This window comes from Delphinapterus leucas, chromosome 19 (genome assembly GCF_059928025.1).
Source record: "Delphinapterus leucas isolate spDelLeu-1000000601 "Yukka" chromosome 19, BTC_Dleu_Yukka2, whole genome shotgun sequence".
In the NCBI taxonomy this organism is placed as follows: Eukaryota; Metazoa; Chordata; class Mammalia; order Artiodactyla; family Monodontidae; genus Delphinapterus; species Delphinapterus leucas.
In genome coordinates this window covers 15291767-15313518 of record NC_143147.1, presented here as the reverse complement: position 1 = coordinate 15313518, position 21752 = coordinate 15291767, and the positions used below count along the sequence as shown (strand labels likewise).

The 21752-nt window shown below is 58.6% G+C and overlaps 2 protein-coding genes and 1 pseudogene across 3 annotated transcripts; 2 read left to right on the top strand and 1 right to left on the bottom strand.

The window, feature by feature from the left end:
• Positions 1–2318: 2318 nt before the first annotated feature.
• Positions 2319–3467, bottom strand: LOC149744769 (transmembrane protein 256). The gene is made up of 4 exons (XM_089899938.1): positions 3310–3467; positions 2977–3008; positions 2641–2721; positions 2319–2543 (listed from the first exon to the last, which is right to left on the bottom strand). Exons 1-4 carry the CDS (start codon positions 3392–3394, stop codon positions 2400–2402), a joined length of 342 nt encoding a protein of 113 aa, XP_089756064.1. The 5' UTR covers positions 3395–3467; the 3' UTR covers positions 2319–2399.
• A 717-nt stretch (positions 3468–4184) lies between these two features.
• On the top strand, positions 4185–19793 carry LOC111171406 (neuroligin-2). 2 transcript variants are annotated; one of them, XM_089899864.1, is made up of 8 exons: positions 4185–4933; positions 7364–8065; positions 11570–11620; positions 13775–13924; positions 14098–14283; positions 14406–14598; positions 14971–15567; positions 16364–19793. In XM_089899864.1, exons 2-8 carry the CDS (start codon positions 7609–7611, stop codon positions 17235–17237), a joined length of 2508 nt encoding a protein of 835 aa, XP_089755990.1. In that variant the 5' UTR covers positions 4185–4933; positions 7364–7608; the 3' UTR covers positions 17238–19793. The 2 variants fall into 2 exon arrangements, with proteins under 2 accessions (XP_089755990.1, XP_089755991.1); XM_089899865.1 differs by lacking the exon at positions 4185–4933 and adding an exon at positions 10816–10874 and having other exon boundaries at positions 8006–8065; positions 16364–19330.
• Positions 19794–20156: 363 nt separating this feature from the next.
• LOC149744768 (spermatid maturation protein 1 pseudogene) lies at positions 20157–21365 on the top strand (annotated as a pseudogene).
• The last annotated feature ends 387 nt before the right edge of the window (positions 21366–21752 follow it).

Sequence of the window (21752 nt, the reverse complement as noted above, 5' to 3'; positions counted from 1 at the left end):
TATGGGGCCAAATGAAATTACCTAGAAATCGTCTCACTCAGCTAAACGGTCTGCACTTTTTTGAATGCACACCGTCAGAAAAATTAAGTATGTACCCCCCAGTATACTATACAGATATGCACGTTTATAAAATATACACAAAAATAGAAATTTTAAAAGGTGAAATTAAAATATGTATACCTATGAGTTCAATTTTTTTTTAATTAAAATTTGGAAACCATTGATTTAAATTGGGTATAGACAAGAAGCCGGCAGAGGAGCCACAGAGATAGGGAAGAGCAGGAGAGTGGTGTCAGAGAAGGAACAGGATGTGTTCGAGGACAGTGTGGCCAACTGTGTCAGATGCTGCAGAGGCTGAGGAAGGTGAGACTGAAAATCATCCACTGGGTCTGGCAACCAAGAGGTCATAGTGATTCATGGGATCCTTCCAAGGGCATCTATGGGGAAGAGATGGGATAGAAGACTGACCAGAGTGGGCTGCAGAGTAAACTTGAGGCCAGATCTCTCTCCTGAGCTCAGACACCTCCCTGAGCTCCCCAACTACCTGCTTGGTGCCTCCACTTGGATGTCTCCCAGGCATTTCAGAAGCAACATGTCCAAAACTGACCTCCTGATCTGCCTCCCTCTAACCTGCCCCACCCTTCATTATTTCTCATCTAAGTAACAGCACCTCCATCCAACCCGGTGCGTAAACCAGAAATCTCCCTCTCATTCACCCCTTCTGAATTGAACATTTTTACCACCTCTTCCACCCTCGGCCAAGCCACCGTCACCATCTCACACCTGGACCTCTTTAGTGGCCTCCTGGCTGGTTTCCCTGTTGCCATCCTTGCTGTCCTCTGATTGGTTCTCCAGATCTTTTAAACACATAAATCAGATCCTAGCACTCTCTCACTTTAAACCTTTCAGTGACTTAACCGTTGCGCTGCAAATAAATTCTGAGCGCCTCACCACACCACACGTCAGCCACGCTGCTTTTGCTCTTTCTCCAACCCGCCCAGTTCTCTCCTGCCTCAGGGATTTCAAACTGCTCCATCTCGGCCTGTTTGCCAGGTATTCTTTCTGCCAAAAACACACGTGCCCTCCACGCTGCGCATGCTTAGTTCCAGCTTCAACAGGACCTCCTCTGCGAGGCCTTCCCATCTAAAGGGGCACACCCTCCACTGCCCCACTGTTCCAGCCCCCCTGTTCTTTTCTTTCAAGCACATAGCATACCTCACAGTGATATATTTGTGTTTAGTTGTTTAAGGTCTGTTTCCTATACCAGATGGGAAACCCCACGAGGGAAACATGGTGTCTGTTTCGTGCATGGTTCAATTTCCTTGTAACATGTGTCTGTCTGACACGTGACCAACACTTGACGAGCACTGGTTTAATAAAAATTGCCCACTAAATACCCTCCAGTTCTCTGCTATAGGTGCTACTCCAGCCCACCTTGCCACCTTTTCTCATTCCTCTCCTGCCTAAGTCAGAAACTCATCCCACACCGAGGACTCAGGTGGCCCCATACCCCTCCCCTCCCACCTCTGTCTTTGTTCACTGTTTCAGCCACACAACAGAGCTCTTTTAAGAATCATCTCAAGCACTGTGAAGCATTTTCTGACCCCCAATACATGATGTTCTGTCCCTGCTTTGAACCCCAAAGTATTTTTTGTAACTAATGACACCTCATCCCGCCTTGCCTTAACCCTGACTTCTAGAGTAAGGGGCTACTCAAAAAACCATCTACCCGGATACCAAGGGGGAAAGGGGTGGGGTGGGAGGAATTGGGAGACTGGGATGGACACATATACATTATTGATACTATGTATAAAATAGACAACTGATGGGAACATACTGTAGAGCACAGGGAACCCTACCTAATGCACTGTGGTAACCTAAATGGGAGGGAAGTCCAAACGGGAGGGGATCTCTGTATGTGTATAGCTGATTCATTTTGTTGTGCAGTGGAGGCTAACACAACATTGTAAAGCAACCATACTCCAATAAAAAATTAAAAAGGAAAGAAAACCCACTACCCTACAGAAATCTAGTATTAATGCTAGTGAGCATCAGAACCACAAGATGAGCTTATTAGAATACAGATTGCCAGGCCCTGAAGAGGGCTTTGGCAAGAATCTGCATTATTTCAAGCATTCTTTATGACTCTAATGTCCACCAGTTTAAGAACCTCATAACAAGTTAACTTGAAGTGAACCCTGACTCTCCACCCAGGCCCAAGTCTCGCTGATTCGGTCTTAGGAAAGGGAAGGAGTTCAAAGGTTGACAATCCCTACCCTTCCTCCTTTAAGAGGTTAAGATGAACAAAGACTCCAAAGTTCTTTATTTGCCTTTCTCTTTTAATCCCCTCCCTGCTCCACTTCTAAAAGGAAGTACCCAGAAATTAAACACAAGGAAGCTCAAAGAGCCAAGGCAAGCCAGCCCAAGAGTAGCAGGCTCCCTCCCACAGGGGCCAAAGTCTGGACGCTGGGGTCTCCACTCAGAGCCTGGTAGTAAAACGTGGTGCAGAATAAGGTAGTTCCAGAAGCTAGCAGTAACCCGGCCTGAAGGAGATACAAGGCAGAATGCAGGCCAGTAAGAACCGGGCAGGCTAGAGGGAGTGGGTGGGGCTTGGTCAGGGTTAGGGGTGGGAGGAATTACCCAGAGGGGCTTTCTGCACAGGGGCACCCCTAACAGGGCCAGGCTGTGTAAGAAGTGGTGTTTGTTGGTCTTGTCAAAGAGCTGCAAGAAAAGGAGAAATGGGGGGACTTCCTAAGCAACGAAGGATCCCGGGGGGACACAACGGACAAGAGTTCGTCCTCCAACCCCACCTCTCAAGTCCCAGCTTGCCCCTCCGTCAGGCGCCCAGGCCTCAAGAGTTGCATACCTTACCGCTACAAAGGCCCGCGCCCTGTCCCTCCCCTACTTCCCTCAGGGACCCCAGACTTTTTGCCCTCATAGGCCCCGAAGCCGAGGACCCCAGGGCAGTTACTTCACCTCCTTCCCGTAGGCATCCGGAAACTGGGCTCCTGTGGAAAGGAGAAGCAAAGGTTACCAGTCCTAGCGCCAACCTCGACCGCCCCCACTCCCAGGGGGACCCAGGTGGACGCAGGCGAGAAAGGGCGCCCCCAGTAGGCTTCTAATTGGTGGAAACACGCATTGGGCAGTTCTGGGAACCAACTGGGCCGGGCTGAGGGACTTTAAAAGGTTTAGGGCTCCGCGGGTCGTCTGGTCGATGGGAGGGCCGACACTTCCCATAGACTCCGCCTCTGCACCAGACCCTAAAGATCGCCCCCAACACAATCCCAGCTCCATCCCCAGCCTCCTGACCGTGCGCCCCGTAGGAGGCCAAGCCTAAGGCCCCAGCTCCAGACAAGGCGCCCAGGCGGCGGAAAGCAGCCCCCGAACCAGCCATGGCAGTGGACGGTCACGCGCCGGACGAACACCGCCTGGGCCACCCAAGAGGCCAGCCAATCCCGATCTCCCATGCAAATAAAGTCCACATGTGCCCAATCCGGTCCGTGTTCATTTCAGCGTCCAGGTCCTCACCCGGGTACTTGGGCCTTTCTAAAACCTCTGTTGAGTGGCGAAGACTTCTGGCGGGCGGAGAAACCAGAACCAATTAGGAGCGGAGGAGCGGAGCAGTGGAGGCGGGGTTGGGGGGGCGGGACTAGAGGATTTGCGTCACGGATTGGCCCACTTTCCAAGTTGGTAGCCTCTTTTAACACCTCGCCCCCCCCCACCTCCGGCCAATTTCCAAAGATCCCGGTCCCCTTGCAAAGTTCCGCCCCTTTCCCCACAAGCTCCTCCTTTTCAGCTTTAAACCAGACCCACTCCCAAAAAGAGGCGGCCTCACGGATAGCCAAGCCCCACCCACCACCGTTAAACCCTGCCCACTACCCAAATGGCCCCTCCTCCAGAACCGAAGGCTCCGCCTTCATACGATGTCCCGCCCCTTAGAGTTCACCCCCTCCTTCCTTCCCCACCCCCCGCACTAACTGCGAGAACCCGGAGGTGGGAGATAACGGTGTGTGTGGGGGGTGTCTCCACCCTGCCCTGCTGGCCTGCTTCGTCCATCCGTCGGTCTGTCCACTCCCGTTCCCTTCCACCTTCTCCAATCCCCCCCACACTCTGGAGGGCGGGCGGGCAGGCGGGTGCGAGCGAGGGGTGTGCGCCGCTCTCTCGGCAGGGGGCGGGGGAGGCGGCCGCGCGGTGACGCGCGGGGCTGCTGCGGCTGCTCAGCCGGCGGATCATCACTCTCTGGCTGGGATGGACGCGGGGCGGGCGGGCCCTGGCGCGCGGGGCCAGGAGTCCGGGCCTCCCGGCTGCTGAGCGTTGCCCGAAGCCTACCCCTTACCTCCGCTTTCCCTCCTAGAATCTGTGCCGACCCCCGCCCCGGGGCTCCAGACTCGGCTCCCGCCCTCCTCTGACTCCCCGGACCTCCCCCTCCCGCCCGCCCTCGGGATCGACTAGATCCCTCCCCCTCCCTGAGGATTCCGGCTGGATCCCTGCCCCTGCACCGCGGATCCTGCGCTCCCGGGTTTTGGCCCCCTGGGGATTGCCGTGGACTCCTCCTCCCGTACCCGATCCCTCAGGATCCTCCGCCTGTACCGCCTTTCGGTCCCTCGAAGCCAGCCCACGGAGCCAGTGGATTCCCAATCCAGCCCTGTCCCGTTGCCTCCTCCTCCCTCCGCCGTCCCCACTGCGGGGTTCCCTGTTCTTGGGCTCCTCCTGACCCCATCCCCTACCTCTCCTTTCCCCGGGGATCGACTGGATCCCGGCCCCGCCCCCGGGGGCTGGGGCGATCTCCCTCCCCCGCCGGGTGAGGCGCTGCGGGCGGGGGCTGGGCCTGCGGGGCCGCGGGGGCTCAGAGGCCGCCGCCCCCCTCCCGAAGCCCGTCCGCCCCCTACTCAGAGCCCTGGATGGAGGCACCACGGCCCCAGGGCTGAGCCAGGTAGGAGCTAAGCCGGGCCGGGTGGAGGGGGCTGCGTGGCGGTCCATTGGGGTCTCCCCCTCCCCATCTCTCTCCCTGCGCCTGGTTTCCCCCAGCTTGCTCTGTCTGCGTGTCTCCGCCTAGGGATGCTCTCGCCGTGTCTCTGCGTCTCGGTCTCTTTGTCTCTGCCTCTCTCCAGCCCATGAATGATCCTTTGAATGGGCCCACAGACCCCGTGTGTTCCCATCTCCCCCTCCCCCTCCTTCTCCCCTTCCCGGCCAAGCCATTTTCCCCACTGCAGGAAGAAGGGGGGGAGCTATGGCCTGAGCCCCCGTCCCTCAACTCTCTCTGACCGGGGGAGTCAGGCCTGGGCAGGAATGGAGCGAACAAGGCAGAGGGATGGGGGGGGGCAAGATGTGGCAGACAGAGATGAGGAGAGCAGGGGAGAGAAAATGGGGGAGACAGAAATAGGGAAAGAGAGAGAGAAATAGAAGGGGCTTGAGAGAGAAATTTGGGGAAGGGATTTGAAGGAGACAGAAAAATGAGAAACACCAAAGAGGGAGGTGTAGAAGAGAGAGAGATGAAAGAAGACTGAGGGGCGAGAGACTGAAGGCAAGAGCTGGAGCAAGCTGGAAGAGGCCGTGGAAAGATGCTCTGAGGGAGCGCTATGGAGAGGAGAGAGATGGGGGGGAGGGCTCCAGTGGGAGGGAAGAAGGGAGAGAAGCTGGCAGGGAGGAGGCCAGGGGCCCAAAGTACCTTAAGGGAGGGGGGTGACAGAGGCAGACCTTGTTCGCGGGAGGCGGAGGGGGCGGGTGGGGGAGGGGCGGCAAGGCCATGGAAGCAGAGTCCAGCCTGGCATAGGCAGAGGAGAACCTGGAGGAGCCAGCCCCAAGCCCCCTCCAGGTGGTGGGGGAACAGGAGCTTAAGAGGGCCTGAAGAAAGGGAGGGCATGACTGGGTGTGTGTGGTAAGGATTCCTGTGTCCTCATCTCTGGAATAAATTGACACCTGCAGAGAGCCAGCCGCGGGCTGGTGCCTGGCTCTGAAAACCCCGCGTCAGCAAACAGCTCTGGCGGCGGGGGGGGGGGGGGGGGGGGGGGCTTGCTGAGATGACCCTGGTGTCTGCCCCTTCAGTCCGATCTGTTCCCTTGTCCTGCTCCTGCTGCCCTGAGCACCCAGGCATCAAGGCAGCAACTGTGGGGGCTGGCAAGGGGAAGGGGAGGTGAATAGCTGGGATGGGATGAGAAGAAGCCAAGGTTTGTCCCCAGGGCATGGGTCAAAATGCCATGCATAGAAGAAGAGGTGTCTGGGGTTCAAGGCTGTTCAAGACTGTGGGAGGGGAGCCATTGGTGGGTGCATCTGATTCTCCTTAAAGCCACCTCAGCAACCCTTCTTCCCAGCCAGAGGCCTGGTCACTAGGGCTAGTTCTGACTGGCCAACAAGGGGCAAGAGGCAGCTCTTTTAGGGTTCTCTAGGCCCCTAGTCTCCAGCTCCCCTCAACACATATACTTCTCCCTCTATGCGAAGGCTGGGGGAAACTCTAGCATTCTGACTCATGTCTCTGCTCTCCTCCTCATGCCCTGAATGGACCCCATAACCAACCCAGACCCTTCCCGTCTTCCTCCAGACCCCCACCCCCACCCCCACTCCAGGGTTAAAGCTGCAGCCCGTTGCCGAGGTAGCATTGCGGGGCAGCATCCTGTCGCCCGGCAACCGGCTGCAGAATCACGCACCTGTCCCCGGATTTGCCCCTCCAATATCCCCTCCCCATCCCCTCCCTGCCTCAAGGCACCTTAACTTCTGAGGGGAGAAATGGAGAGGCCCTGGGGTGCAGGGGTCTCCCCCACTACACAAATCCTTCTAGAATGAGATGTTGAAGGGAGGGTAAGGTGCTGGGCTTGTGCAGTCCCAAGAAAGACCCAAGTCTGGCCTGGGGTGGGAGTTCAGTGCCATGAAATTACAGCTCAGGAGTGATTAACACGTATAAACAAACCCACCACTTCCTGCTAATTAATGACTTGGTATTTTTATTCTCTCTTCCTTGTCTGTCTCATCCCTCCCAGGGAGGTGGGAACTGGGACTCCTGAGTCCCTGAGGAGAACATGCCTGGGAGGGATAAACAGCTGGAAGGGGAAGTACTGGGTCTGGGGAGCTGACCCTCCTTCCCCTCTGATGGTCCTAGATGTTTAACACATCTGGACCTCACCCCAGCCTCAGACTTTTCTATCTGGGTCCCTGCTGAGGGGAGGGGGTGGCTGGGGTGGGGGGGAGGTGTCAAGGGGCCAGAGGATGGAAGAAGGGGGACAACTTGGTCTGAATTCCGAGTCACTAACCACCTGTCTCTTCTGTTTCCCCATTCCTGTCTGTCTGCCCCGTCCAATTTCCCTTCCCTTCTTGCACCTCTTCTCTGTATTTTTCTGTCCGTCCGTCTGTCTGTCCCTCCTCCCCGCAGGTTGGGCCTGCCTTCACCTTCTCCCACTTCCTTCCCCTTCCCCACCCCTCGCCCCCTCCATGGAGAGGAACAGACCCCTTCTCTGTCCCGTCTAACCCAGGTCCCTCCCCACCCCCCTCCTCCCTCCCTTTCCCCCGCCCCCTCCTCCCTCCTGGGGCGAGGGGGGCCTCCCTCCCTCTCCCCCCCCTTCTCTCTCTCTCCGAGGGGGGGGGTCCCGGGGAGGGAGGGGGGGTCCCCCGATCAGCATGTGGCTCCTGGCGCTGTGTCTGGTGGGGCTGGCGGGGGCTCAGCGGGGGGGAGGGGGTCCCGGCGGCGGCGCCCCGGGCGGCCCGGGCCTGGGTCTTGGCAGCCTCGGGGAGGAGCGCTTCCCAGTGGTGAACACGGCCTACGGGCGAGTGCGCGGCGTGCGGCGCGAGCTCAACAACGAGATCCTGGGCCCGGTCGTGCAGTTCCTGGGCGTGCCCTACGCCACGCCCCCCCTGGGCGCCCGCCGCTTCCAGCCGCCTGAGGCCCCCGCCTCGTGGCCCGGCGTGCGCAACGCCACCACCCTGCCGCCCGCCTGCCCGCAGAACCTGCACGGGGCGCTGCCCGCCATCATGCTACCCGTGTGGTTCACCGACAACCTGGAGGCGGCCGCCACCTACGTGCAGAACCAGAGCGAGGACTGCCTGTACCTCAACCTCTACGTGCCCACCGAGGACGGTAAGGGCGCGGGCACCTGGCCGGGCCCCCGGTGGACACAGCCCACAGACATCCATGCACACCCTCAGGCGCCGGCAGGCCCCGGGCCGGGAGCTGGGCCTTCGCCGGGGCCGTGAGGGGCAGTGCGTCCCGGCGGGCTCTGCGTGCCCTCCCAGGGTGGTACGGGTCCCTGCCAGGCAGTCCCAGGAACGAATCCCACAGTCAGCCCAGAAGCTCTTTGTGCGCCCAGAGAGCCGATGGCGAGGGCAGCAGGACTAGGCTGGGCCTACCCACCCGCTGCCCACAGAGGCACACACAGAGGGGACACTGAGGGCGATCAGGTGGTGGAGGCATCCATCGTCAGCTGTCTAGACAGCCACTCCGGCTCTGACCCATCTCCTGCGCCCAGGCCTGGGCTTGTCCCCAGCCACTACCCCCTTGAGCTCCACCTCCACCTCAAGGACAGCAAAGACTCCTTCTCCCCAGGCCAGCATGGGCAGACGTCCTTCTGTCCCATGCAGGGTCCCTCACCTGAGCTGAGTGCCTCTTCCCCAGGATGCTCTGTCCCCTGATCGCTATACACTCCCGAAGGATCAGGGAAGCTCCTTGCCAAGGGCCCCTCCACTCACAGCACAGCCCTCCCATCCCCAACAGAACACCTTCCCCGGGGCTCCAACCTGGCTCTTCTTGACAATGAACTCTCTAGTTCACTGCGGCAGTGCTCTAGTCCCCAGCAGCAGTTTCCCACCGGACAGTTCCCCCCAGCCAGCCTCCAGCACATCGAGCCCAACCAGTGTCAGTACTTTCCAGCAGCCCATGGCAGAGGGTAATCAGCAGGCCTGCAGCCACCCCGACAGACCATCCTCACAAAGAGCCCCCACGTTATCCTTCCTACTCCCCGTGTCACCACTCCAAAACACCCGACACACACAGAGACCATCCACTCTGATAACACCCGCCACAGGCCATTTTCCAACAACTTTACATATAGGCTTGGTACCCAGGAACCCCACTGTACACCCTACACACCCAACACCCACACATCATGAACTCAAGTCCCACTACAAGACCAGGAATTTCAAATACTCAACACTCAGGTCAGGTACCCAACCGACCGGCACACTGACCTTGTGCTCTAGAATCCCACATATCAAAATTCCCAGCACCTTCACACAGCACGGACGCCAACACTTCTCTGGAATTGTGTACCCTGTCACCCATATAGACTTGTGCTCCCCAGTATCTCTGGGTATAGATCATGTGCCCTAGTAACACCCATACGCAGACCTTTACCCCAGTAACCCTGCAGCTGGACCACGTGCTCCAACAGGCTACTCACACCACAGTCCCCTATGTTCTCAACACCTCTCAGACATTGCTTACCCCAACTCCTGCCTAGAGGTCATCAGTATCATACCTCAGGCTGTGACAGCACAGGTGGCAACCCTACACCCTACTCACAGACCAAGTACTCCAACACCTCGCTCCCTGCACCCAGAGGACATGCCAATCACAGGACACCTCATGCGCCTCAACACCATCACTACCCCTCCCCGTATAAGCCACGCCTCCTAGCCACCCATACACACAATGCACGGAAGTTTCTCCTCCAATCCTGTTCAGATTCCAAGCACTCTGATAGACCACTTACCCTAATACATTCCACACATCCTCCCCAATATCCCAGCACCCTCTGCCTCAGAGCCGTCCACTCTACCTTCCCTTGCCCTCTCATGGACCACCTACCCCAGTGCCCTCCTACCAGTGAATTATTCACCCTAGTGCCTCCAATAGGCCACCCATCTCAATGCTCTCCACTCGTGGACTCTCCACCCACATCTTCAGGTAGAAAGCTGTCCCGCCTGCAAAGCCCCTCTCAGTGGGCTATTGTCTCGTCACCCCTCATGTGAAACATTCACCCAGCACTTCCCACTAATGGACTGTCCACCCCAACACCTCCATACAAATTGCCCACCCTGCCCCCACCCCACCCATGCCCACACCTTCTGTATTTTTAACCATCACTTATTGCAGACCTGCTTGGGGCCTGACACATTCAGGTGATCTCACTAAATCACACCCGCTCTGAGAGGAAGACGTTGACTCAGGCGCGCACACACACACACACACACACACACACACACACACACTCATACACACACAGCCGCACACATCATATTCTCACACGCACACACGCCCTGCTGACTTCATCCCCATCCCTATCCTGTCAGAGAAGAACAGGCCCTGATCCTAATGGGTCCCCTTGGGGCCATCACCACCAGTTGGGAGAAGCCTTGCAGAGGCTGGCCTCAGCCTTACTGACCCATCCCTCCTCATGCTGGTCCCCAGGCCACTGAGGAGAAATTGATCAGCCTGGGGGAACCCCTCAGGTCTCTGGGTTCCAGCTCTCCCTTGACTAATCTCCCAATCTGAAAGAAGCCTAGAGCCAAACTCTGAGCCCAGTCTGAGGCCTTTCCTTGACGGGGCACACCTTGCGCCTCCCCGCACCTCCTGGCACCTTATGTGTCGGGCTGGCTCAGGGCACTGTGTTTCCTATTCCCTATTTGTGGACTGAACCCCCAATTGGGGAGGGGGGCTTTTGGCATTAGAGCAGGGGTTGGTGGGGGGCTGGCGCCCCTGGTGGGGAGTTCACCATCTGTGGGGGAGGAGAGCAGGCCTGGGTAAGGGATGAGGGTGGGGAGGGGGGTCAGAGGGAAGAGGTGGAGTGGAGGGCAAGACCTGATGACCCCTTTCCCTGCTTCACCCCACAGTAGGGAGATGGGGTGAGAAGTCAGGCTTGTGAGTGCGGATGGAAGAGAAATGCTGGCTGGTGAGAGGCTGGGAGGTGGGCAGGCATCCCTCACTGACCTCCCCCGCGCTGGCCAGTGGAGAGCTGAGGGCTTCCAGGGGCTGTGAGCTGTGGGGACGGGCTGCCCCAACCCCATCCTACCCTCTGCCCTCCAGATGGGTCCAGAGGGAAGCAGAGTCCTTTCTGCTGGAACCCCTCCTCTCTACAGCCTAGGGGAGTGGGCAGGTGCTTGGCTGGTCCTGAAGAGGGCCTGTGTGAGTGGTGGCGCCCCTCCCCGGGCGGGACACAGCTGGCCTTGGGCTCCCAGGCTCCCTGGTTGGCTTCCCCTCCCCTCCCACCCACCCCACCTCTAACACCGTTTCATTTCCAGCAATTAGCAAACACTTGGACAAGCCAAATCCTTTCCAGCCAAATCAATATGTCTTAAGACAGGCCTCAGCCCACTCAGGCACCCCACCCCCCCAAAACCAGCCTTTTCTTTGGGGCATGACTTTTTCCGGGGAGGGGAACAAAATTTGGGTTGTAGAAACGTTTTTCTCTTTTCTTGGTTTCTTTTTCTTGAAAACAAATTTTGCTTTTTTCGGCTTATTTTTTCTGCCCCTCACCCTCCCCTTTTCTGCTTTCTCTCCTCCCCTCCCCATCCACCACCTCCCCTCGACCCCCATCTTTCCCCACAAAATTGTCCTTTTTTCTCTGTTTTGTGTTCCCGGTCTTAGGTCCGCTCACAAAAAAACGTGACGAGGCGACGCTCAATCCGCCAGACACAGGTAGATTTAAAAATCCCGCTGCTGCATGTGGTTGCTGATAAGAGGACGCTCTCGGCCCTGCCCCTAACTAATGCCCTCACAGCCCTCAAGGCCCCTCAGTCGTTTTCCCAACTAAAAATGAAAAAGAAAAGAAAAGAAAAATTTGTAATAATTGGAAAAAAGAATTATGAAAACTTCAAACGAAATTTGAACAATGTTGGACCCACTAGAAAACCGGCAAGAAAAGCTTAAACATGGCGAAAATAAAGTGCAAAAAGAAATTGGAATGTCAGAAAAAAAACAAAAACCAAAAAACACCAAAGAATTGGATAAAATGTTTAGTTTGACAGACATTTGGACTGTTTTGAAACTTGTGAAATATAACATTTGAAAAAACAATTTTAATTTGGAGCAAAATAACATTTGAAAAAAACAAATTTAAGTTGGCAAATTGATGACACAATCGAAACAACAGAAACCTGCTACAGTTTCCAAAAAAAAGCCTGTCCGATGCAGAAAACGCACATTTGAAGCAAATTAAAGAATTTGGACATTTTTGAAAACAGGGCCCAATATCTTGAAGTTTCACCACAAAATTTTGAAAAAGTGCAAAGAACTTTTTTCTTTTTTTCTTTTTTTCTTTTTTTCCAAAAACGGATCTTTTTTGGTTTCTTGGTTTTTTGGGTTTTTTTTCTTTTCTTGTTGAATCTGCCCCGAGAGCTTCTTGTTTTTTGGTTGTTGTTTTTTTCTTTCTTTCTTCTTTCTTGATCCTGTTTTTTGTTGTTGGTTTTGAATTCTTGTCGCCCCAGCCCCCCTTCCTGCTCCTCCCCTTTCTGACTCCCCCTCCCCCCTCGCTGGGAGTGGAGGTGCTGGGTGGGGAGGAGCAGGGAGGAGTGAGGACATTTAGGACAGGACCTCCGAGGGAAGGAGACCAGCCTGAACTGTTGGAAGGCCACTGGAGGTTCAGGAACAAAGGGAAGAATAGGATTGGGGGAGGACACAGAGAGGGCACTGCCCACCTAGGAGCTCCTGGCCAAAGTCAGGTGGAAGGAGGTGTCATAGAAGGTCCTAAGAGACAGGAGGCAGGAAGCTGTCTGTGGGGGGATGGAGGGGAGTGTCTCAGTGACCTGTTGGTTGACCTTCTGCCAGGAGGGAAGTTCCTAGCGGCATGAGGGAGGCGGGCAGAGGCACTGGGGACCAGCTGTGCTGGCGTCACCCCAGGCCTGGATCTTATTTGCCCGAGTGCCCAGGCTGGTCAGAGATTGCAGGTGTCAAGAAAGAGGAGGGCCTGGAGGCCAGGGGTGACGCCAGCACAGGCACTGTGGCTGCATCGTGGAGGAGCTGCAGGGGCAGGGACCCCGGCAAGCCCTCTCAGACTCCCACCCTCTTCCAGAATTAGTTACCCCGCAGTCCGGTCTGTAGTGCCTCAAGGGGCCTTCTACATATGGGAGTGATCATGGGATCCTTTGGGGACATGGCAAGAGAAGGATCCAGAGCTCGGGACTTAGGCCAGTTTGGGGGGTCCGAGACTAGAGCTGCACCCTGGCTTCATTAGGCAGGCTCTTTCCCACCCTGCCGCCTCCTGCCACAGTAATTAGGCTGGGGGTTGCCATGGTAACTGGCGAGGTGACCTAGAAAGGAATTAGGGCGGGGAGGAGACCAAGCCCCCAGGGACCCTAGGGCCTGGCACCCCCTCACCCACAGACCAGGCTACCATGTGGAGCTGAGGCCCACGGCCTGAGTCGAAGGAAACGCCAGGACCCTCCCAGGATCTCTAGCTCCAGTGGCAGCCTTGGGAGCTCGCTCTTCCTAGGAGCAGGAAGGAGATTTGCTGTGTGTGTGTGGGGAGGGGTTCCCCTGGGTCCAGCAGATGCCCTGAGGAGGGCCAGCCCCCAGCCCTGCCTCTGCTAGGCTTCTTGGAAGGTCTGCCAGGCATGGGGAGAAGTGCTGTAAGGCACACCGGCAGGAGGTGGGGAGGGATCTTCTGCCAGGGCTAGCTGGGGAGGGAGGGAGGGGAATCCGGTCTTGCCCCCCAGGGATGGGAGTGACATGTCCCCTGAGCTCAGGGCTGGAACTCAGCAGGCCTGGGAGCTGGGCGGTGCTGCTTCTGGTCTGACTGTGTCTTTGTCCCCCACCCCACCCCCCGGCCCACCTACCCGCCCCCTCCCCACACAGATATCCGGGACTCCGGGAAGAAGCCGGTGATGCTGTTTCTGCATGGCGGCTCCTACATGGAGGGCACCGGGAACATGTTCGATGGCTCTGTCCTGGCCGCCTACGGCAACGTCATTGTAGCCACACTCAACTACCGGCTTGGGGTGCTCGGTGAGGGTGGGCAGCCAACTCTAGGGGCTGGAGTCTGGGAGGAGGGCCTGCCGGCAGGGTTCCTCTAAACCCAACAGAAGCAGAATGGCTTCTGGGCTGGACTGAGCTGCCCAGAAAGAGGGCAAGAGTGCTGTGACATCCCCAGGAAGCCCTCTTTCTTCCTCTACCCCCAGGTTTTCTCAGCACTGGGGACCAGGCTGCCAAAGGCAACTATGGGCTCCTGGACCAGATCCAGGCCCTGCGCTGGCTCAGTGAGAACATTGCCCACTTTGGGGGCGACCCCGAGCGCATCACCATCTTCGGATCTGGAGCAGGGGCCTCCTGTGTCAACCTTCTGATCCTCTCCCACCATTCGGAAGGTACCAGCCACCTCCTCAGCCTGTCCCTCTTGTCCCCTTTCTCACACCCCTGACCCCACCAGGTCCCCCTTCTCCTCCCTCAGGCTGTTACAGCCCAGCCTAAAGCCTGCCTGTCCCACCAGGGCTGTTCCAGAAGGCCATCGCCCAGAGTGGCACTGCCATCTCTAGCTGGTCTGTCAACTACCAGCCGCTCAAGTACACGCGGCTGCTGGCGGCCAAGGTGGGCTGTGACCGGGAGGACAGCGCCGAGGCCGTGGAGTGTCTGCGCCGGAAGCCTTCTCGGGAGTTGGTGGACCAGGACGTGCAGCCCGCCCGGTATGGGGGTGGGAGAGTGCCAGGTCCAGGCCTCCATTCTCCTTGCTGGTTCCAAGGAGGTTGAGGGTGAGAGGTGCCCGCAGGCCATAGGCCACAGGCATTCCATTTAGCCAGGAGAGGTGGGCTTCAAGGCCTTCCCGGGGCCCTGCCTTCTCCCAGAAGCCTTCCCTAAGCGGAGGTGCCTAAACAGAGCCAGTGTGCACGAGGCTCCATGAAGTGCTTGAGGGAGGACTTCCCGAGAGGCCAAGTACCCTGAAGGGCTCAGAAGGTTTTAACTAGGGGAGAGGGGTCTTCTGAGCAGAGAACTCAGCAGGCTGTGAGCTGAGAGGAGGCCGGTGAACAGGTGATGCGACCTTGACCCCTTCTCCCCAGCTACCATATCGCCTTTGGGCCCGTGGTGGACGGTGACGTAGTCCCCGATGACCCTGAGATCCTCATGCAGCAGGGAGAATTCCTCAACTATGACATGCTCATCGGTGTCAACCAGGGAGAGGGCCTCAAGTTCGTGGAGGACTCGGCGGAGAGCGAGGACGGCGTGTCCGCCAGCGCCTTCGACTTCACCGTCTCCAACTTTGTGGACAACCTGTATGGCTACCCGGAGGGCAAGGATGTGCTGCGGGAGACCATCAAGTTTATGTACACAGACTGGGCCGACAGGGACAATGGCGAGATGCGGCGCAAGACCCTGCTGGCGCTCTTTACCGACCACCAGTGGGTGGCACCGGCTGTGGCCACCGCCAAGTTGCACGCTGACTACCAGTCCCCTGTCTACTTTTACACCTTCTACCACCACTGCCAGGCTGAGGGCCGGCCCGAGTGGGCAGATGCAGCGCACGGGGACGAGCTACCCTACGTCTTTGGTGTGCCCATGGTGGGCGCCACCGACCTCTTCCCTTGCAACTTCTCCAAGAATGATGTCATGCTTAGCGCCGTGGTCATGACCTACTGGACCAACTTCGCCAAGACCGGGTGAGGGCCAGAGGGGCTGGGTCAGGCATCTCTGCGGGTCAGGGCACACACCCCCTCCATCCTCAGCCCCTTCTCTCCCTCTCCTTCACACGGCCATCATTCCTCCATCAAGGCACTCTTGCCTTCTCGACTCAGACACCTGCCGGACAGCTCTTCTGTGTGTGTTGAAGACTCAGAAGAGTTGGACAGAGAGGTCCCTGTCTTTTCTGGCGGGCGGGCTCACTTGGTGCCTTTGGCTCCGTGTCTGTCTCTCCTTCCCTCCCTTGCCCACCCAGCTCTCTCCTTCTCCTCCCAGAGCTCGGCCCGCTGTCTGAGTGCTCCCATCTGTGTATCTGAGTGTGTGTGAGGGTTTGTGTCTGTCTGTCTATTGCTGTCTCTGCCTCTCTCTCTTGAAATCTATTGATATCTCTGCTTGCTTTGATCTGGTTACTCTGTACTCGCTGGTTTCCCCCTGGCTGTCTCTCATGTCCTTTTGTGTCTCTGTTTCCATATGTCTCTATCTCATTCAGTCTCAGACTCTGCCTCTGTCACTGGTGGTCTGTCTCTGCCCTCTCTGCCCCTCTGTCCTCATCTCAGACTGTCTCTGGCAGTCTGGCTTCATCCCTATTTGTCTGTCCGTCCGTCTCTGGCAGTTTCTCTGTCTCTTCGTGTCCGTCTCTGTCTCTCTTCCCGTCTCCCCAGCTCTCTGCATCTCTGTCCATCTCTCTCCCCATTCCTCCCATAGCACGCCCCCACCCCCGCCTTTCATGGGAGCCTAACCCTTACTCCTCCTTTCCCTGCCCCCCTGTGTCCACAGCGACCCCAACCAGCCGGTGCCACAGGACACCAAGTTTATCCACACCAAGCCCAACCGCTTCGAGGAGGTGGTGTGGAGCAAGTTCAACAGCAAGGAGAAGCAGTACCTGCACATCGGCTTGAAGCCGCGCGTGCGCGACAACTACCGCGCCAACAAGGTGGCCTTCTGGCTGGAGCTCGTGCCGCACCTGCACAGCCTGCACACGGAGCTCTTCACCACCACCACGCGCCTCCCTCCCTACGCCACGCGCTGGCCGCCGCGCCCGCCCCCTGGTGCCCCCGGCACTCGCCGCCCGCCGCCTCCGGCCACCCTGCCGCCCGAGCCCGAGCCCGAGACGGGCCCCCGGGCCTACGACCGCTTCCCCGGGGACTCCCGAGACTACTCCACGGAGCTCAGCGTCACCGTGGCCGTGGGCGCCTCCCTCCTCTTCCTCAACATCCTTGCCTTCGCCGCCCTCTACTACAAGCGGGACCGGCGGCAGGAGCTGCGGTGCAGGCGGCTCAGCCCCCCCGGCGGCTCGGGCTCCGGCGTGCCCGGCGGGGGCCCCCTGCTCCCTGCGGCCGGCCGTGAGCTGCCACCCGAGGAGGAGCTGGTGTCGCTGCAGCTGAAGCGGGGCGGGGGCGTCGGGGCGGACCCTGCGGAGGCCCTGCGCCCCGCCTGCCCGCCCGACTACACCCTGGCCCTGCGCCGGGCGCCGGACGATGTGCCTCTCTTGGCCCCCGGGGCCCTGACCCTGCTGCCCAGCGGCCTGGGGCCACCCCCTCCCCCGCCACCCCCCTCCCTCCATCCCTTTGGGCCCTTCCCCCCGCCTCCCCCCACCGCTACCAGCCACAACAACACGCTCCCCCATCCCCACTCCACCACTCGGGTATAGGGGGCGGCTCGGGGAGGCCCCCCTCCCCGGCCCTCCCGGCCCGCTCAGAAGGCAGGGAGGAGGACTTGGCGACAGGCTTTTGTCGTGTGGAGCTGTCACACGTCGAGGAGCTTTAGGTGGACATGGGTTTCCTCGCCGGGATGTGTGCGCTTCTCCCGCGCGGAGTGGCCCGTTCTCTTCTCCGGACTTGGGCCTTTGAACAACTGGGGGGGTGTTTTTTCCCCTCCGTCGTCTGGACACCCGTCTTCGGTGTGTGGAGACGTGGAAGTATTTTCCCACGTGGAGGTGTGCTTTCTCACGAGGGGGTGTGTTTTCCCATGTGCAGGGTGAGGTTTTTTTTTGCCGCCCTGGACACATGTTGGCTCCCTCAAAGAATTTCTGTGGGGATTTGTGCCCCAGAATCCTGTTCCCTCATGCCTTCTCCCACCTCCTCCCTCCTCCCACCCCCTGGAGACCCTGGAAGTGGTGTGTTCACAAACAGCGACCCTTGGCCACCGGACGACGCAGGGTGGTGCCTGGGAAGCAGCGAGGAAATCACAGCCCCCCTGCCCTGCCCCCAGCCCTCCTGCCCCAGCGAAGCATGTGTATCCCCCGTGGCACAAGTGAGGTGAAGCATGGTCTCCCCCGGGCAGGCCTCGCCTTCCACAGATGACAGACACACATTCCCTGCCGCGGGGAAGGGAGGAGATCCTGCGTCCCCTGGGTCCAGGATGCATTTCTGAGTGGAAACATGTTCTTGCATGTGGATGTACGTTTTCCCATGCAGACGGCCCCTTTCTCTCCAGCACTTCCCTGCATCTTAGGGCCTCAGGCCCAGCACTTAACTTCTCACAAGGGAGACTTGTGAGAAGGACAAGTGAAAGGACTTCAAACTGACAGAAGCTGAGGGGGAGGGAGAAACCCTGAGGAGATGAACAGACCCTAAGCTCTGCCCTTCCTTCCCCTAGAGTTCGGGGGGTGGGGGGCTGCGTGGCACCTGCCACCCGCAGAGGCCGTGCATGTTTGACCAAAGCCCTCACCGCGGTCTGAGGGCAGCCCTTCTTCCCTCAGTCCTCAGACCATCTCTCATCCGTGCCAAACTGGTGAGGTGGGTTTGAGGGGCGAAGACCCCCCAAAACGTGCCAAGGATTCCTCAGCCCTGGACCCGGGCAGGTAGGATACAGGAGAGGGGGAGATGGCAGCTAAAGGGGTCCTGCCTGCGTCCCTCTTCTCGCCATGTCTCATCCCTCCCTCTCTGCCCGTTTTCCCTCCCCCCTTCGCCGTCCCCCTCTGAAGACATCCCCTTCCTGGTCTCAAGCCATCTTCTCCCCTCAGCTGCCCACCCCCTCCTTTGACCTGCCCCCTCTCCCCCAGGGCTGAAGGAAAGGAGCAGTGGGGGGGGAGGGGAGGAGAGCAGGGGAGAAAGGCTTCCCCGGACAGGTTGGGGGAGAGAACGGGGTCAGCTGTACTGAGGAACAGATGGAGGGGGCAGTGGGGGACGGCACTTGGGCAGACACCAGCAGGAAGAATTTGATTTGAAAGGATGTGTGTAAGGTGACTGCCCAAAGAGAAACGGTTTGGGCCTCTGGGGAAAGGAACAATGTCGGGAAGGGTTTCAAGGGACACCAGCCGAGAAGGAGCCAATCCTCGTCTGCTGGCATTTTGTGGGTTCATTGGTGCCAAATTTGAATAGGGGGTGGAGTGCTGTCTTCCACTGACCCCCAAATCCCTGGTCTTGGCTCCCCAGAACTCTGCCTCCTGACTGTCCCTTCTGCCCCCACCTCCACCCATGGAAACTTAGTTCTTTTCCCACCCCTTCCCCTGCCTGGTCTAGCTCCTTTCCAAACAGCCCTGCCTTCTAAATGCTAGGGACCTGGGCCCTGAACCCTGTAGACAGATGCCCCCCAAACTGGGGCATGGGAGGGGGGCTGAGGGATCCCATGATTCAGCCACGGACTCCAATGCCCAGCCCCTGTCCCCAGAACAATTCCTTGACAATCCCATGTCCCCACCCCAACCCTTCGCGGCTCTGTACACATTTTTAAACCTGGCAAAAGATGAAGAGAATATTGTAAATATAAAAGTTTAACTGTTGGTTTTGCCTGCTGTTGTGTTGGGAGGTAGGGGTGGGGCTCTAAAGAAACAAACCTTGGAGAAGTGACTCTGCCAGTGAGGGAGAAGGAGGGGGTCCGAGCCCACAGCCCTTTCCAGTGAACAGCTCTGAGGTCAGAGAGAAAGGGGGAGTGGGTGCTGGGGTGAGGTGGTCATTGGTAATGGGGTTGTTCGGGGAGTTAAGATCAGGACCAGTGTCTGTGCAGAGGTCAGAGCCTGGCGTAGAGGACCAGGCAGGGGCTGATGGGGACAGACACCAAACAGGCCAGAGGGCCTATGGGCTGGTGCAGGTGGCTGGCTACAGGAGAGACACGCAAGGTGAAGGGTTTGGCCTCTGCTAAGCCCTGGCCCAGGCTGGAGGGTCAAACACAGGCCCAGGACTCTCCCTCTTGGCACATTTTGAGGGAGAGCCCCACATCACTGTGACCTGCTTACCCCCAGGAGCCTCTGGGACAGGAAGGCGGCCGGTGGTACTGTGGGCACAGTAGGTTGGGGGCCTAGGGATCCCCATGGCCACGGCTGAGTGGCCCCGGCCCGGGTGGGCCTCGTGTCACAGCCCCAGCACCAACAACTGCCAGGACCTGGGCAACTCCATCCTGTCGCTGCTGGACCTCATCAGGATCTGCGTTAACACTGGCGTCAATACGGTGACGCTGGTCAGGGTGGGGCCGGGTGGGAGGGTGCTGGCAGGATGGCTGGGGGGCAGGCCGGGTGGCGGGGGCCTGCCTGGAGTCACTGTGTCCTCCCCCACCTAGCCGTGGCGCAGACTCCGTAGCTTCTTACACCAAGTGTTTCGTGTTATTTGTGAGAAAGGTAAGTGGAGGATGGGGAGGTTGGGGAATAGGAAAGGCAGAAACCAGGTGTTCTAGCCCTGACCTTAAGCGGGCCCCTTCCTCTCCCGCTCTCCCTGCTCAGACACCGTAATTATGCAGATCCTCTTCCTGCACCTGCCTCTCCAACCCTGGAGAAGCCAGGCTCCCCACCAGCCTCTCACCTGTCCCCGATCCACAGAAGCTTCTGAGTTATGCTCACCTGGGAAGCAGACCCAGCCCCCGAAGCAGAGCGCCCCTGCAGTCGACCTTCGGTGCACCATGGACCCTGTGAAAATGACCGTGTTGCCCCCACCCACTCGCCACTGTCGCCATCGAGACTCTTCAGCACGCTGCGCCCACCGCCACGTAGCCTGGGCTCCTGACACTGACAGCGATGACGAGAAGACCCCACGTCAGCACACAACAATCTGCTCCCACAACTGGGATTGCCCCAAGGACTGGGAAGGCTTTCAGTCCACCCAGGGGTTCTGGACTCCCTGGGCCCAGGCTGCCGTGGAGCCACCTACCCAGACCATCCGCTTCCAGCAAACTGCAGAGGGAAGGCCGCTCAAAAGAGAGATGCAGTCAGAGCTGGGCCTAGAGGCCTCCGCGTACCCTGTGAACCCCCGCCCCACAGCCCTCAGGCCCTGAGCCACAAGAACGGTTCAGTGGTGCCCCAAGCAGAACAGGAGCAGTGCTCGCCAGCGCAGCCACCCATGCTGGGCTCGGCCCACATCCCAGACATCCCCCGGCACCACTCCTCAGGGCACGTAGCCTGTAATGCCAGAGACGTGAGGGGGTGGCTGCGGGAGCTGACCAGGGAGGTGGAGGCCCTGTCCCACTGTTACTCCCCGGTCTCTGGATCCAGCACGGCTGAGGGGACGGGAAAGGCCTGGGTATACCGTTCCCTGACAGAGAGGTGACTGGAAGAAGAATAAAAAGAAGAGAGGAGGTGGTTTGTGGTGGTGTGGGGGGTGCCAGGGCCCACACAACACCCAGAAGCCTGGTTGCTAAGGAAATGATCTCCCTGGCAACAGGGCCTAGAGAGCCCTGAGGACCCTCATCAACCTCTTGGCCTCACCAGGCCCTGTCCTCAGCCCTTCCCCAGGCCCTTCTTGGTTCCAAGGCTCCCATCTGCCTCTACTCTGTTCTTTAGTGCCCAGGGAAGCCCCCCAAATCCCACTCCAGATCCCCAGGCAGTACTGCACTTGAGTGGAGACCCTCATCCCCATGGCCTCAGTCTCTCAGAGGTCCGGCTCCCACCAGAGCCCTGGTTTAGGCTGTAACTACAGGTGAGGTGTGGTCCCTCTGAAGCCCTGGTTCCTTTGGGGAGGGATGGCTGAGTGAGGGTACCCAGGCCCTCACAGTTCCCCAGTCAGAACCCGAAGCTCCTGTATACTCGAGAAGGCTTGGAGCGGAGGATAAAATATTGAGGACACTCTCAAGGGCTGCGTCCACACAGCCCTGTGTGACCTCACTCCTCTGATTAGCACTTCCATGTCACAAATGAGGAGACTGAGGCTCAGAGACGCCAAGTGACTTATTCATGGTCACACGGACACCAAGGATCAACTTCGTGGCCTCAGACGCTCCATCCCCCTGCTCCCACAGG

What these genes read in the sequence shown, in the direction of transcription:
- LOC149744769 (XM_089899938.1), bottom strand. Translation starts at nt 3,394, where the DNA reads ATGGCTGGTTCGGGGGCTGCTTTCCGCCGCCTGGGCGCCTTGTCTGGA. An exon ending in GGCCTCCTACGGGGCGCACG is followed by an intron (nt 3,009 to 3,309) that starts GTCAGGAGGCTG and finishes TCCTTTCCACAG; the next exon opens with GAGCCCAGTTTCCGGATGCC. An exon ending in TGTGCAGAAAGCCCCTCTGG is followed by an intron (nt 2,544 to 2,640) that starts GTAATTCCTCCC and finishes TATCTCCTTCAG; the next exon opens with GCCGGGTTACTGCTAGCTTC.
- LOC111171406 (XM_089899864.1), top strand. Translation starts at nt 7,609, where the DNA reads ATGTGGCTCCTGGCGCTGTGTCTGGTGGGGCTGGCGGGGGCTCAGCGG. An exon ending in GCTCAATCCGCCAGACACAG is followed by an intron (nt 11,621 to 13,774) that starts GTAGATTTAAAA and finishes CTCCCCACACAG; the next exon opens with ATATCCGGGACTCCGGGAAG. An exon ending in CCTCTCCCACCATTCGGAAG is followed by an intron (nt 14,284 to 14,405) that starts GTACCAGCCACC and finishes CTGTCCCACCAG; the next exon opens with GGCTGTTCCAGAAGGCCATC.